General features: G+C 34.1%; 4 protein-coding genes across 5 annotated transcripts; 1 reads left to right on the forward strand and 3 right to left on the reverse strand.

Annotated features, from left to right (window-relative positions):
* Positions 1–63: 63 nt before the first annotated feature.
* LOC130443140 (uncharacterized) lies at positions 64–1,613 on the reverse strand. 2 transcript variants are annotated; one of them, XM_056777625.1, is made up of 5 exons: positions 1,465–1,613; positions 1,111–1,238; positions 980–1,049; positions 589–921; positions 64–478 (listed from the first exon to the last, which is right to left on the reverse strand). In XM_056777625.1, exons 1-5 carry the CDS (start codon positions 1,532–1,534, stop codon positions 444–446), a joined length of 636 nt encoding a protein of 211 aa, XP_056633603.1. In that variant the 5' UTR covers positions 1,535–1,613; the 3' UTR covers positions 64–443. The 2 variants fall into 2 exon arrangements, with proteins under 2 accessions (XP_056633603.1, XP_056633602.1); XM_056777624.1 differs by having other exon boundaries at positions 583–921.
* A 1,080-nt stretch (positions 1,614–2,693) lies between these two features.
* On the reverse strand, positions 2,694–4,710 carry LOC130443139 (tubulin gamma-1 chain-like). Its single transcript, XM_056777623.1, has 7 exons — positions 4,542–4,710; positions 4,405–4,485; positions 3,948–4,353; positions 3,699–3,893; positions 3,401–3,644; positions 3,154–3,336; positions 2,694–3,099 (listed from the first exon to the last, which is right to left on the reverse strand). The coding sequence occupies exons 1-7, from the start codon at positions 4,588–4,590 to the stop codon at positions 2,911–2,913; spliced, it is 1,347 nt and encodes a 448-aa protein (XP_056633601.1). The 5' UTR covers positions 4,591–4,710; the 3' UTR covers positions 2,694–2,910.
* Positions 4,711–5,299: 589 nt separating this feature from the next.
* On the forward strand, positions 5,300–6,469 carry LOC130442365 (ribonuclease H2 subunit A). The gene is made up of 2 exons (XM_056776417.1): positions 5,300–6,089; positions 6,151–6,469. Exons 1-2 carry the CDS (start codon positions 5,414–5,416, stop codon positions 6,420–6,422), a joined length of 948 nt encoding a protein of 315 aa, XP_056632395.1. The 5' UTR covers positions 5,300–5,413; the 3' UTR covers positions 6,423–6,469.
* A 903-nt stretch (positions 6,470–7,372) lies between these two features.
* Positions 7,373–10,358, reverse strand: LOC130442366 (uncharacterized histidine-rich protein DDB_G0274557-like). The gene is made up of 5 exons (XM_056776418.1): positions 10,242–10,358; positions 9,916–10,170; positions 9,760–9,825; positions 9,628–9,672; positions 7,373–7,697 (listed from the first exon to the last, which is right to left on the reverse strand). Exons 1-5 carry the CDS (start codon positions 10,294–10,296, stop codon positions 7,483–7,485), a joined length of 636 nt encoding a protein of 211 aa, XP_056632396.1. The 5' UTR covers positions 10,297–10,358; the 3' UTR covers positions 7,373–7,482.
* Between the last annotated feature and the right edge of the window lie 6,085 nt (positions 10,359–16,443).

Consider the following 16,443-nt stretch of genomic DNA (forward strand, 5'->3'; position numbering starts at 1 on the left):
AATTTTATTATATAATTTTAGTATTTATGACATTTTTCATTCAATTTCAAGAAAATGGAATGATTTTTATCTTTTTTCTACACTTTATTCATTGTTTATATAATATAAGAAAAAGAGAAAATGCTTCAGTGAAATATAAATTCAAGTGCGCTCTTTTAGTTTATCTTTGTACAAGCTAGTCAACTGTAAGCTTAGGTGCGTTTTTTATCAAATATTTAAAATAAAACTTTATTATTATATATTTTTGATGTTACATGACCGCTTTTCATTGAATTTCTTTAAATACAAATATATATACCATTACACATCGATGAATTTAATTTTAAGTACGTTCTATTAATTCATTATGAGTTATGTCAATTGTCAGCTTAGGTACGTTCTTTTAGAGATAAACAAAAAACCAATTAAAAATATAATTTTATTCATATCTGTAGCTTGTAATTTCAATGTTTTTGGACTTTCTTCCCAATCAATTTACCTAAAATAATAAAAATAATTAATATTCTACATAAAATCAAGCAGTTTTCAAGTGCGCTCGAACTGTCATTTATGGTGCGTTTTTTTTATAAATAACAAATAAACCTTTACGCGATCTTTTTTCAGGTGGAGAAAACGTCGCTTCTATAGGTTGATCTTCACCAGGTCGATAAGGTTCATCTACATCGTCTTCATCATCATCAAGTCCGTTATTTACAGCATTAGGTGGTGTAACAAGGGTATTATTTAAAACCGTAGTCGATGGTACATTTCCCTGTGCAACACCGTTTGGTGGTATTTGATAGTAATCATAACACACGACGTAACAACCAGAAGGTATATTCTGTCTGAAGTTATACGCTTTTTTCCCGTTTGCATTACCGAGTCTAACTTGTCGAAGTAAATTGTGTTTTTGACGATTTGTTAATACAAATTTGGAACGTTCTACAAATACCATCATCAGTTTTATTTATTTATTTTTTAAATTTGTTTACACACTCACTTATATTTCTATACTGCTCGTCATAAAAATCGTCAGTGTCGTCGTTGAGCTCGGGCATTATATAATCAGACTGAAATAACAAATTTTAAATAAAAATTGGGGTTGGGGGTGAGGAGGGGGGATTATATTACCGAAATTGGGGTTTCTGGCATCGTGGGGTCCATTATCGGACAAGATATGTAGCACCTTTCCGACCAACATTTTTCTTTAATTTTTTGACGATTTTTAAAGTGTTTTTTTTGGTGTAAACGTTGTTTTTCTGTAAAATATTGGTATACAGGATGTATCGGAAGTAAGGAATATATACAAAAGGTATTTATTTAATAAATTGTCAGTGTTATTAGATTAAGTTAGTTTTGATTGAAAATATCGAAAATGGGTGATTGAAAATTAATTAGAACGTTATTTGGTTATGAAATTTAAAAAAAAATACTTAAAAAATAACATTTTAAATGATAAAATCAATATTTAATATTTTCACTTACCTTTACCAATGACTCTCAGTAAATCATTAGAAAAAATGAAAAACAAAAGTATCAGATGTATTTTATACATGGTGTTACTATATTCCTGTACCGAATAGAACTATTTCGATGTATTTGTTGAAAATTCTCGTTTCATTACAAATAATGTTTTTTTCAAAGTTATTTCAAATATTCTTTTATCTTTTTAATTTATTCCGCGTTTTTCGCAATGAAAATTAATTTTTTCGTATCTAAATCCTTGAGATTGTTGATAAATTATATACAGGGCGATTCTATAAAAGTTAATTTTCAAATTGTTGACGTGTAATTGTAAAATCACTCGGGGTACGTTGAAATGATTTAGATTGGTTAATAAGTGTTATACAAGGTGATTTTTTGATAAAAAAGGATGGATAAAGGACGATTTTCCATTAATTATCCTTCGAAATTGATCTAAATAATATAATTGGGGTTTAAGTTGGAAAACAGAGACTGGAACGATGAAAAATTGGGAAATTTTGATCTTAAAAGCGAAAAAGAGGAGAAAAAATGTAGGAAATAGTGAAAATACACGAAAATTGGTGGATTTAAAACAATTTTTCACCAAAGCTTTAACCTATTCAAGGACTTGAATAGGTTAAAAAATGATTTTTATATAGAAAAAAGTGATTTAGGGAAAATTTTCAATCTACTATCCCCTGAAAAAGGATTTAAACCAAAAAATTAGGGTCTAAACAAAAAAAATTAAATGAAACAAAGAAAATTTTCTAAATTTCACTTTTGACTTTGAAAAAATGATAAAATCCCTGAAAATCAATAATTTGAGAACCATTTCAAGCTGATTATAAAAGAATTATCCTTAAAAAAGAACTTGAATCAAAATCAGGGCAAAAATCTACAAAGTGGATTAAAACGATGAAAATTCCAAAAATTTCATTTTTAAATTTGAAAAAATGATAAAAATACATAAAAATTGTTCATTTAAGAATCATTTTCAGCTGATTATCAATCAATTATCCTTCAAAAAGGACCTTAAACAAAAAATTAGGGTGTATATCAGAAAAATTGGTTAAAAAGAAAGGAAATTTCGAAAATTCCAACGGAAAATTTGAAAAAATTGTGAAAATTGATTAGTCAAGACCCATTATCAGCTAATTATCAATAAAAAAGAAAAGGATTCAAACCAAAAAATTAGAGTCTAAATCCAATAAATCGAAAAATCGATAAAAATAAAAAATTTGATCATTTGAAAACAATTTCCAATCACAAGGACCAATTTTAAAGGACAAAAAAATAAAACACTATTAATAGACAATATAACTTATAATTACAACCTCTACGTACAAAACAATGAACTTTCGACACAAATAACCTAAAAAAACATCAAAATACAAAAAAAAATCAGATCCAAACAAAAAAACTTCAAAAACCGAAGTAAATATGGCACCAAACCCCCCGAAATCAACCTCATTTCTCCCACGTACAATAATCTTCCCTGGTAGCGGCCACGTACTCGTCCACCAAATCCTGCACCACCTCCCTGCTACAATCCAACTCGTCCAGATTATCCTTAAACATGTCCTCCTTCCTGAACTGATCCAGAAACGCCTCCCGTTTCCTCAATTTATCATACTGAGTCAAAGCGCGATCGAAAAGCTGAAAAAAATCGATGAAAACCGCGAAAAAAAAAACGAATTCCAACACCCTTACTGAACTGATGTTGGTATGATTCGCTAACATCAACCCGGAAACCCGATGGGCGGATTGTATATAAGGGGATTTCCTGGATAACGCCACTTGGATACTAGCCGGGCCCCACGGTATGAACTGAGCCAATTTCCTCTCCCTTATACGCTGTAAAGACTTGTGAACTTGTGTCGGATCCACTTCCCCCTAAAATAAACACCAAAACTTATAGCGAAACAACGGTTCAAATCAACCTTCACTGCTATATCACCTGAATTATATTCAAAATCGATATAAAACAATGTTGGGAGCTCCTATCTTGCGCAGTGGACACCATCATGTTCTTCGGTTGTAACAACCTCCTCATGACGTCCAAAACCGTGGTTTTCCTAACACTAGCCTCATCGGTATCAGTGGAAAGGGGAGTATAACCCGTCATCAAGAAATGTAACCTCGGCGTCGGTATAAGAGGCCCCAATAGCTCCATTAGATCGTTATTCATATAAGACGGATACCTAAGACGATTTTCAATTGAAATAATCATTGACAAGCAATGGATTTCAACAAACCTCAATGTGGTAGTTGAAACTGACATAATGGTGCTGACTAAACTGTTAATTTGGGTGAAAGTGGGGTTTTGTATCTTTAAACGATCGGCTGCTATCCTGTTTAAAGCAGTATTATCCAAAACTACAACGGAATCGGCGGATTCCGTTAATCTTTTTAAAGTTAATAAAGAATTGTACGGTTGTACTACAACGTCGCTAAAAATTCATAAATATAACGAGATATTACGAATTTTTTTATTAATTACCTACCTTATTTCGTCTAAATTGGGAAAAACGCTGTAAGTTTGTACTAATTTTTTCGGAAAACGATCAGATAGTTTTTCTAATATGTTCGAACCCATTCCGGAGCCTGTACCACCCGCTATTGAATGACATAAAACGAAACCTTCTAAACTATCGCTACCCTCGGCTTCTCTATCGATTATATCGAAGATTTCTTCGTTTAATCGTTCGCCTTGGGAGAACCCCGATGCCCAGTTGTTACCCGCACCCCCTCCGTTTTTCGATAGAAATACGTTTTCTTGGTTGTATAATTTCGAATAAGGGGAGTTTAAAATTGTGTTTATTACTCTAGGTTCTAAATCTAATAGTACGGCTCGCGGGATGTAGTGCTCGTCATCGGCTTGGTAGAAAAATACGTCTTTCCTATCGATACCTAAGAATTTGTTTTATTTGGAAATAAATAGGTATTAAAAGTGGTACTTACTTTCTGTAGCGTAATCTTCTAATATACCTTCGGGATTTATACCGTGTTCTGCACATAATCTTTTCCAAAATTCAAAACCGACTAAAAATTTTTTGTTATTAAAACATAACCTATAAAATTTTGTTTAATTATATTACTTTGATTGCCGCATTGGCCAAGTTGGAGGGTTATCATTTCACAAGGCATTTTTGAACGTTTCTTTCAAAATTAGTAGTAAATTTATACGAATTGATGCGTAAATTAATTATCTTTAAATATTTATCGATTTCTAACTGACTTGAAGCGAGATCATTTGTCAAATTTAAACCGTGCATTTTGATTGGTTGTCGCAATATAGAAACGTTTCACAAACAACTCCAGTAGAACCGTTTTTTTCACATCTTTATTTATAATTATTATATATTATTAGATAGATTTTTATAATCATACATTTGTAATTTGATAACTGATTTATAGTAATATAGTCAGTCAAATTTAAACCGTGTATTCTAATTGGTAATCTTGAAGTAGTGACGTTCTATAAGCAACATATTTAGTACAATACTAAATCCGTTTTTTTACATCTTTAATATGAATAATTACTAGAATTTCCAACAATTATTTATTCATCATTCAAATCGCTACTAATCACTAATTTTTCTTATATCAATTTTGAAAATTTAATTGTTGTAAATGCCAAAAAAACTTATACAAACAAACGCACTAACTATAGATACATTAATTATAGCTTTTGTATATTTTCAAAATAAAAAGTTGATCATAAATAAATAATAATATCCATAAATATATGATTTTTTTGTATGATTTAATAATATCAAATGAATTTTAAAGACTAGACTACTACACCGAATAATGCGGAGTACTTATAACTACACCGATTAATCCTGACATTTGCTTGTTATAATTCCCGCCAATATAAATGTCAATTGAGTTATTTTAATTTGGTTATTGATTTTGATATATTTTTTGTTTATATTTCGTGTTGTTATTAAGTATTAATAGTGAAAAAATGTGTTCTAATTATGAAATTGAGTGCCTAGAAGATTTAGAAACTTTCATTTCTTCTCAAAACAATACGCAAAACTTATCTTATATTTCGAAAGTGCCAGAAGTTTGTAAAACATATCCATGCATACTTGGAATTGACGAAGCAGGACGGGGTCCTGTGTTAGGCCCCATGGTATACGGAATTTCTTTTTGCCCTATAAACGAACAAATCATTCTAGAAAAATTAGAATGCGCGGATTCTAAAGCTTTAAACGAGAAAAAAAGGGACGAAATATTTAATAATATTTGTAAAGAATCTAAAACTTTAGGTTGGGCAGTGGATATTATATCGCCGATGTCGATATGTAACAGCATGTTGAGTAGAAAAAAGTATTCTTTGAATCAAGTTTCGATGGATTCGGCCGTGGGGTTGATAAAATCCGCGGAAACCGCAGGGGTATTAATCGCGCATATATTCGTAGACACCGTTGGTCCTAGTGAAAAATATCAGGAATATTTAAGGAATTTATTTCCTAAATATAAAATAACCGTGGCGAAAAAAGCGGATTCCATTTACCCTGTTGTATCGGCGGCGAGTATTTGCGCGAAAGTTACGCGAGATCACGCGTTGAAAGTTTGGAAGTTTCCCGAAGAAATCAACGTAACCGACGGGGGATTCGGTAGCGGGTACCCAGGAGGTGATTATTTTCCTCGAATATCAATTTTTATACGCGTAAATTGGTTTTTTTTTTATTTCAGATCCTGTTACTAAACAATTTCTAGTGGATTATTGCGATCCTGTGTTCGGGTATCCTCAGTTGGTGAGGTTTAGTTGGTCGACGAGCGAGCTGGCCCTCGAAAATTTGGCTTATCACGTGGAAATGGAAGATATCGAGGAAAAAAACGTTCCGGCGAATAATAATCTTTCCATAACGTCGTTTTTCAAAGTGGCCGGTACGAAGAAGCGGATGGAAAAAACGAGGCACGAATTTTTTACCCAAAGATGTCTTAGTAGAAATGTTGAATTTTAATTTGTGTTATTTAAGTCCGTTATATAAATATTTTGAATAAAATTAAATTGTAGTGTTTTATTTGTGATATTGAAGCAATAGTGTGAAATGTTTTTGTGATTCTTTTTATTATAATACAGGGTGAGTACAAATTTTTCCATTAATTTTTGTTGAAACAGCGTGACTAGGAATCTATTAAAAGAATCATCCAAAAGGCCAAGGTACTACAAACAATTTTACGGCATTGGATTTGTCAAGAAATTATGTCTGAGGCTAGAATTTATAAAAAAACCATGTAGGAGGCTAGAATTTGGTAGAAAATCATGAAGGGGGATAGAGTTTGTTAAAAACATCATGTAGGAGGCTAGGATTTTTTAAAAATCATGTAGAAGACTGGAATTTGTTGAAAAATCATCTAAGAGGATAGGATTTGGTGAAAAATTATGTAGGAGGCTAATATTTGTTAAAAAATCATCTAGGAGGCTATAATTTGTTAAAAAATCAAGTTGGGGGCTACGATTTGTTGTCATCATCATGCACATCATGTAGGAGGCTACAATTTGTTGAAAAATCATCTAGGAGGCTGGGGTTTATTTAAAAAAAAATCTCGGGACTAGAGTTAGAGCATAAAAATTTGTCTCGGAGCCTAGGATTTCCTAAAAAATCAACCAGGCGGCTAAAATTCATTAAAAACTTATCTTGTATACTAAGATTTGTTAAATAAATAATCTAGATGGACAGGGTTTGTTAGAAAATGGTCTAAGAGGCTAGGTTTTCATAAACAATTATGTGGGAGGCTAGGATTTGATAAAAAATCATTCAAGAGGCTAGGATTTGTTACAAAAACATTTGGGAGACTGAGATTTATTTAAAAAGCCCGCTAGAAGGCTGAGATTGGTTAAAAAACACCGCAGGAGGCTAGTTTTGGTTAAAACCCTGTAATATTTATCGTAAAATAAAGTAACGCATCATAAATTGCATTTTTTTTATTGATTACATTAAAAAAGTCTTCCATTTTAACCCCAAAAAATAAACGCTCACATTATATAAAATGAAGTAAAATATCAATTTAATTAATTAATCACGGATGCTGCTTATCGTGATGCTTCTCCTGTACCAGGTTATGATGGTGGGTTTCTCTCAAACCGTTGCGTTCATGGGCAGCTTGATGGTGTTTCTCGCTGGCGTGTAAGTGTTGAGTTGCGTGGTGTTTCGCGTTGGGATGGAGATGGCTTTTCGCTTCGGCGTTTAGTTGATGAAAGGCGTGATGTTTTTCTTGTAACTTTCGGGCATTAGCTAATGAGAAGATAAAATTCATACCCAAATTGGAGACAGTTTATGTTTTATAGTAAATATTCAACTATAGGGACTAGGAATAGTTAAGAAATGATCTAAGGGGCTAGTACTTGTTAAAAAGGTTCTTAGGAGGCTTGGATTTGTTAGAAAAGGTATCTGGAAGCTTAGTTATTGTCAGAAAGGATCTGGGAGGCTTGGAATTGTTAGAAAAAGTATCTGGGAGGCTAGTTTTTGTTAGAAAATGATCTAGGAGGCTTGGATTTGTTAGAAAAGGTATCTGGAAGCTTAGTTATTGTCAGAAAGGATCTGGGAGGCTTGGAATTGTTATAAAAAGTATCTGGGAGGCTAGTTTTTGTTAAAAAATGATCTAGGAGGCTTGGATTTGTTAGAAAAGGTATCTGGAAGCTTAGTTATTGTCAGAAAGGATCTGGGAGGCTTGGAATTTATAGAAAAAGTATCTGGGAGGCTAGTTTTTGTTAGAAAATGATCTAGGAGGCTTGGATTTGTTAGAAAAGGTATCTGGAAGCTTAGTTATTGTCAGAAAGGATCTGGGAGGCTTGGAATTGTTATAAAAAGTATCTGGGAGGCTAGTTTTTGTTAAAAAATGATCTAGGAGGCTTGGATTTGTTAGAAAAGGTATCTGGAAGCTTAGTTATTGTCAGAAAGGATCTGGGAGGCTTGGAATTGTTAGAAAAAGTATCTGGGAGGCTAGTTTTTGTTAAAAAATGATCTAGGAGGCTTGGATTTGTTAGAAAAGGTATCTGGAAGCTTAGTTATTGTCAGAAAGGATCTGGGAGGCTTGGAATTGTTAGAAAAAGTATCTGGGAGGCTAGTTTTTGTTAGAAAATGATCTAGGAGGCTTGGATTTGTTAGAAAAGGTATCTGGAAGCTTAGTTATTGTCAGAAAGGATCTGGGAGGCTTGGAATTGTTAGAAAAAGTATCTGGGAGGCTAGTTTTTGTTAGAAAATGATCTAGGAGGCTTGGATTTGTTAGAAAAGGTATCTGGAAGCTTAGTTATTGTCAGAAAGGATCTGGGAGGCTTGGAATTGTTAGAAAAAGTATCTGGGAGGCTAGTTTTTGTTAGAAAATGATCTAGGAGGCTTGGATTTGTTAGAAAAGGTATTTGGAAGGTTAGTTATTATGGGAATGGACCTGAGAGGCTTGAAATTGTTAGAAAAAGTATCTAGGAGGCTAGTTTTTGTTAAAAAATGATCTAGGAGGCTTGGATTTGTTAGAAAAGGTATCTGGAAGCTTAGTTATTGTCAGAAAGGATCTGGGAGGCTTGGAATTGTTAGAAAAAGTATCTGGGAGGCTAGTTTTTGTTAGAAAATGATCTAGGAGGCTTGGATTTGTTAGAAAAGGTATCTGGAAGCTTAGTTATTGTCAGAAAGGATCTGGGAGGCTTGGAATTGTTAGAAAAAGTATCTGGGAGGCTAGTTTTTGTTAGAAAATGATTTAGGAGGCTTGGATTTGTTAGAAAAGGTATTTGGAAGGTTAGTTATTATGGGAATGGACCTGAGAGGCTTGAAATTGTTAGAAAAAGTATCTGGGAGGCTAGTTTTTGTTAAAAAATAATCTAGGAGGCTTGGATTTGTTAGAAAAGGTATCTGGAAGCTTAGTTATTATCGGAAAGGACCTGAGAGGCTTGAAATTGTTAGAAAAACTATCTGGGAGGCTAGTTTTTGGGTGAAATTGATTCTAAGAGGCTAGTATTTGTTAGAAAATCATCTAGGAGGCTAGTATTTGTTAGAAAAGTATATAGGAGGCTATAATTTTTTATGCAACCATCTAGGAGGCTAGGGTTTCATGAAAATCGAATCTAAGAGGCTAGTATTTGTTGAAAAACTATATAAGAGGCTAGGATTTGTTAAATAATGAAGTTGTTAGTTGAAACTTCAATTTCTAAAATTATATTCATTCACAATTTACCTTGGTGATATCTGGCTTGGTGACTGTGATGTTGTCGCGATGCCTCTGAATAGAAAACGAAAAAATATATAAAAAAAATCGATTATACAGTGTCTTCCAATAGTAATTCACATTAATTTGAGCAGGACTCACCTTGTTGAGGTCCCCCTTTATACACCTGGCCATTTGAAGCTGAACAAAAGCAAGGACATGCAGGATCTGCGACGAAAAATAACTTGTGATTAAATCAGGCCGAAGAGAAGGCTGGATAATACAATTGCAGCTTAAATGGGGCATCAAAATACTCACAATTTCCTGGGGTAGTATTATTATCAGGCGTTGGCGTCCAAGGTGCGTTCTCCGTGGTAGCCGCTTCAGTCGTTGTTGTCTCGATTTCTGGGGTTGTCGCTGGCTCGGTTACTTCAGGTGTTGCCGGTTCAGTTGAAGCGGAAGTTGACGGGGAATCAGTTCCGACAGGCGTCGTGGAAGTTGATTCGCTAGGGGAACTACAAACGATCGAACACGTTTGCGCCTCCCGGGTACGGAAACCGTGGTGGCCGGCTTCTGGATATGCGAAAAATTTTTGAAAAATAATTTCGAGATGTGGATCGTTTTTTGTTTTTTTCGAAACTTACCTGAGTATGATGATAAAAGGACGAGCGAAACGTAGACTATCGTTTTGAAATACATTTCAGCTGAGAAATTTGTTTTTTTTTTTCGGTTAGCTGATTGTCGACTGAAACGATAGGCCGTTCGTATTGTTTTATACGAGGTTTATCGGAAAATTTGCATAAAAATTTATTAAATGTATTTAAAATGCTTTGAAAATACGCGGAATTGTTGTAAAAATCGAATTATTAACTTATTAACAAACGTATATATATACAGGGTGTTCATTTTTTTGTATTTAAAATAAAAAAATCGAAATAAAACGATTCTTGCAGACGGATTTTTGGAAACGAATCTATGGGGTTGGAAATTGTTGAAAACGTACCTAAAAGGTGGCACTGTGTTAAAAAGAGAGTTCTGAAGGCGGTTGGGAGGCGGATATTTAATAAAAAACACTCTAAGAAACTTAAATTTACTTTAAAACAACCCGAAACTTGGGAATTGATTATAGAATATAGAAAGTTAAGGTTTGTAGTAACAGTTCCTAGAAGGTCAAAATGTAGTAAAAAAGGCTCTTGGAGGCGGTTAAGAGGCGGAGATTTCAAAAAAAACCCTTTAAGAAACTTAAACTGACTTTAAAACAACCCGAAAGTTGAGAATTGATTTAAAACGAATATAGAAGTTTGAGGTTTGTGATAAAAGTTCCTAGAAGGTCAAAATGTAGTAAACGAGGTTCCAGGGGGCGGTTAAGAGGCGGAGATTTACTAAAAAACACTCTATGAACCTTAAATTGACTTTAAAACAACCCGAAAGTTGAGAAATGATTTGAAACGAATATAGAAGGTTGAGGTTTGTAGTAAAAGTTCCTAGAAGGTCAAAATGTAGTAAACGAGGTTCCAGGGGGCGGTTAAGAGGCGGAGATTTACTAAAAAACACTCTATGAACCTTAAATTGACTTTAAAACAACCCGAAAGTTGAGAAATGATTTGAAACGAATATAGAAGGTTGAGGTTTGTAGTAAAAGTTCCTAGAAGGTCAAAATGTAGTAAACGAGGTTCCAGGGGGCGGTTAAGAGGCGGAGATTTACTAAAAAACACTCTATGAACCTTAAATTGACTTTAAAACAACCCGAAAGTTGAGAAATGATTTGAAACGAATATAGAAGGTTGAGGTTTGTAGTAAAAGTTCCTAGAAGGTCAAAATGTAGTAAACGAGGTTCCAGGGGGCGGTTAAGAGGCGGAGATTTACTAAAAAACACTCTATGAACCTTAAATTGACTTTAAAACAACCCGAAAGTTGAGAAATGATTTGAAACGAATATAGAAGGTTGAAGTTTGTAGTAAAAGTTCCTAGAAGGTCAAAATGTAGTAAACGAGGTTCCAGGGGGCGGTTAAGAGGCGGAGATTTACTAAAAAACACTCTATGAACCTTAAATTGACTTTAAAACAACCCGAAAGTTGAGAAATGATTTGAAACGAATATAGAAGGTTGAGGTTTGTAGTAAAAGTTCCTAGAAGGTCAAAATGTAGTAAACGAGGTTCCAGGGGGCGGTTAAGAGGCGGAGATTTACTAAAAAACACTCTATGAACCTTAAATTGACTTTAAAACAACCCGAAAGTTGAGAAATGATTTGAAACGAATATAGAAGGTTGAGGTTTGTAGTAAAAGTTCCTAGAAGGTCAAAATGTAGTAAACGAGGTTCCAGGGGGTGGTTAAGAGGCGGAGATTTAGTAAAAAACACTCTATGAACCTTAAATTGACTTTAAAACAACCCGAAAGTTGAGAAATGATTTGAAACGAATATAGAAGGTTGAGGTTTGTAGTAAAAGTTCCTAGAAGGTCAAAATGTAGTAAACGAGGTTCCAGGGGGCGGTTAAGAGGCGGAGATTTACTAAAAAACACTCTATGAACCTTAAATTGACTTTAAAACAACCCGAAAGTTGAGAAATGATTTGAAACGAATATAGAAGGTTGAGGTTTGTAGTAAAAGTTCCTAGAAGGTCAAAATGTAGTAAACGAGGTTCCAGGGGGCGGTTAAGAGGCGGAGATTTACTAAAAAACACTCTATGAACCTTAAATTGACTTTAAAACAACCCGAAAGTTGAGAAATGATTTGAAACGAATATAGAAGGTTGAGGTTTGTAGTAAAAGTTCCTAGAAGGTCAAAATGTAGTAAACGAGGTTCCAGGGGGCGGTTAAGAGGCGAAGATTTACTAAAAAACACTCTATGAACCTTAAATTGACTTTAAAACAACCCGAAAGTTGAGAAATGATTTGAAACGAATATAGAAGGTTGAGGTTTGTAGTAAAAGTTCCTAGAAGGTCAAAATGTAGTAAACGAGGTTCCAGGGGGCGGTTAAGAGGCGGAGATTTACTAAAAAACACTCTATGAACCTTAAATTGACTTTAAAACAACCCGAAAGTTGAGAAATGATTTGAAACGAATATAGAAGGTTGAGGTTTGTAGTAAAAGTTCCTAGAAGGTCAAAATGTAGTAAACAAGGTTCCAGAGGGCGGTTAAGAGGCGGAGATTTACTAAAAAACACTCTATGAACCTTAAATTGACTTTAAAACAATCCGAAAGTTGAGAAATGATTTGAAACGAATATAGAAGGTTGAGGTTTGTAGTAAAAGTTCCTAGAAGGTCAAAATGTAGTAAACAAGGTTCCAGAGGGCGGTTAAGAGGCGGAGATTTACTAAAAAACACTCTATGAACCTTAAATTGATTTTAAAACAATCCGAAAGTTGAGAAATGATTTGAAACGAATATAGAAGGTTGAGGTTTGTAGTAAAAGTTCCTAGAAGGTCAAAATGTAGTAAACAAGGTTCCAGAGGGCGGTTAAGAGGCGGAGATTTACTAAAAAACACTCTATGAACCTTAAATTGATTTTAAAACAATCCGAAAGTTGAGAAATGATTTGAAACGAATATAGAAGGTTGAGGTTTGTAGTAAAAGTTCCTAGAAGGTCAAAATGTAGTAAACAAGGTTCCAGGGGGCGGTTAAGAGGCGGAGATTTACTAAAAAACACTCTATGAACCTTAAATTGATTTTAAAACAATCCGAAAGTTGAGAAATGATTTGAAACGAATATAGAAGGTTGAGGTTTGTAGTAAAAGTTCCTAGAAGGTCAAAATGTAGTAAAAAAGTTACTTGGGGGCGGCTAGGAGGGGGAGATTTCATGAAAAAACAGTCCAAAATGCAAAAACCACCTAGAGTTTGTTGTAAAAATATCTAGAAGTCTTTTTTTTAAACTGGAACATTTTGGATACCGAATTTTCGGATCAAGACGTTCATTATTGTAAATAACGCTACTCGAAAGGCACAAATTCCTCTTCGCAACATAAAAAATCCGATATCCCTCGTATATGACATGAATTCTTCATCAAACGATACTTGCATTTGCATATAACGTCTCGGAATTTTATCTACGTAAACGGGGTACAAATTATAATGTTTTTTTTTTGCAATAAACGAAAACTATTTCAATGCTTTTTGTAATTATTCATACAAATTAGCTTTAGATTATTTTATTACGTCATTTTACCGAATAATACTTTTTATTTGTAAACATACATCCACGTAATTTGGAAATTGACCATTTATTTGTATTAAAACGCCGAATTTGTTGTTCCAATGAGTTAAAAAATGCGAAGAAACGTAATCAGATGGCTGGAAATTATCGAACACTCGATATATGGAGATAAAATTGATTGTGATAGCATCTAAGAGGCTAGTATTTGTCAAAAAATTGTTTCAGGAGGCTGGAATTTGTTAAATATACATTTAGGAACCTCATATTTGTTAAAAAAACCGATCTAGAAAGATGTATTTGATTTTGAGAACTTCTGTGAGGCTAATATTTGTTAAAAAGTCATTCCAAGAGGCTAGGATTTGTTAAATAAGTGCTCAGAGGCTGGGATTTGTTGAAAAGGCATTTACGAGGCCGAGACTTGTTAAAAAATAGATCTAAGAAGCTATAACTAATTTTAGGAACTCCTGGGAGGCTAATATTTGTTAAATAGTTGTTTTATGAGGCTAGTATTTGTTAAAAAGTTGTTTCGGGAAGCTGGGATTTGTTAAAGATACATTTAGGAGCCTGATATTTGTTAAAAAAAACGATCTTGAAAGATGTATTTGATTTTGAGAACTTCTGTGAGGCTAATATTTGTTAAAAAGTTATTCCAAGAGGCTAAGACTTGTTAAAAAGGCGATTAAAGAGGATGGGATTTGTTGAAAAGACATTTAGGAGGCTGAGAATTTTTGAAAAACAGATCTAAGAAGCTATGTCTGATTTTAAGATTTTCTGGGAGGCTAATATTTGTTAAATAGTTGTTTCATGAGGCTAGGATTTGTTAAGAAGTTCATCCAATAGGCTATGATTTGTCGAATATGCATTTAGAAGGATCTAGGAGGCTAGTGTTTATTATAAAGACTATTTAGGAGGCTAATTTTTATCAAAAATATGGTCTAGGAGGCTATGCTTCATCGCAGAATTTTCTGTTTAATAGTTTTTGCTATAAACGTAATTCAGAAGGCTAGCACTTCGTAGGAAATTACCTAGGAAGCTAATATCAGTTAAAAAGTCATCTAGGAGGCTATGACCTATTGTGACAACTTTCTGGGAGGCTAGGATTTCCTAAAAAGGGGATCTAGGAGGCTAGTACTACTGAAAGAAGTTCCTAGGAGGCTAATATTTGTTGAAAAGCCCTCTAGGAAGCTGGGGTTTGTTATGGAAGGCTAGTATTTGGTGAAAAAGTTATCCAGGAGGCTAGTACTACCGAAAACAGTGCATAAGAGGCTGAAATTAATTAAAAAGCCATCTTGGAAGCTAGGAATTGTTATGAACGGCTAGTATTTGGTGAAATAGTGATCCAGGGGACTAGTACTACCGAAAACAGTGCATAAGAGGCTGAAATTAATTAAAAAGCCATCTTGGAAGCTAGGAATTGTTATGAACGGCTAGTATTTGGTGAAATAGTGATCCAGGGGACTAGTACTACCGAAAACAGTGCATAAGAGGCTGAAATTAATTAAAAAGCCATCTTGGAAGCTGAAGTTTGTTATGAACGGCTAGTATTTGGTGAAAAAGTTATCCAGGTGGATAGTACTACCGAAAAAAGTACCTAAGAGGCTAAACTTAGTTAAAAAGCCCTCTAGGAAGCTGAGGTTTGTTATGGAAGGCTAGTATTTGGTGAAATAGTGATCCAGGGGACTAGTACTACCGAAAACAGTGCATAAGAGGCTGAAATTAATTAAAAAGCCATCTTGGAAGCTGAAGTTTGTTATGAACGGCTAGTATTTGGTGAAAAAGTTATCCAGGTGGATAGTACTACCGAAAAAAGTACCTAAGAGGCTAAACTTAGTTAAAAAGCCCTCTAGGAAGCTGAGGTTTGTTATGGAAGGCTAGTATTTGGTGAAATAGTGATCCAGGGGACTAGTACTACCGAAAAAAGTACCTAAGAGGCTAAAATTAGTTAAAAAGCCCTCTAAGAAGCTAGGATTTGTTATGAACGGCTAGTATTTGGTGAAATAGTGATCCAGAAGACTAGTACTAACGAAAAAAGTACCTAAGAGGCTAAACTTAGTTAAAAAGCCCTCTAGGAAGCTGAGGTTTGTTATGGAAGGCTAGTATTTGGTGAAATAGTGATCCAGGGGACTAGTACTACCGAAAACAGTGCATAAGAGGCTGAAATTAATTAAAAAGCCATCTTGGAAGCTGAAGTTTGTTATGAACGGCTAGTATTTGGTGAAAAAGTTATCCAGGTGGATAGTACTACCGAAAAAAGTACCTAAGAGGCTAAACTTAGTTAAAAAGCCCTCTAGGAAGCTGAGGTTTGTTATGGAAGGCTAGTATTTGGTGAAATAGTGATCCAGGGGACTAGTACTACCGAAAAAAGTACCTAAGAGGCTAAAATTAGTTAAAAAGCCCTCTAAGAAGCTAGGATTTGTTATGAACGGCTAGTATTTGGTGAAATAGTGATCCAGAAGACTAGTACTACCGAAAAAAGTACCTAAGAGGCTAAACTTAGTTAAAAAGCCCTCTAGGAAGCTGAGGTTTGTTATGGAAGGCTAGTATTTGGTGAAATAGTGATCCAGGGGACTAGTACTACCGAAAACAGTGCATAAGAGGCTGAAATTAATTAAAAAGCCATCTTGGAAGCTGAAGTTTGTTATGAACGGCTAGTATTTGGTGAAAAAGTTATCCAGGTGGATAGTACTACCGAAAA

Source organism: Diorhabda sublineata, chromosome 4 (assembly GCF_026230105.1).
Source record: "Diorhabda sublineata isolate icDioSubl1.1 chromosome 4, icDioSubl1.1, whole genome shotgun sequence".
Taxonomy (NCBI): domain Eukaryota; kingdom Metazoa; phylum Arthropoda; class Insecta; order Coleoptera; family Chrysomelidae; genus Diorhabda; species Diorhabda sublineata.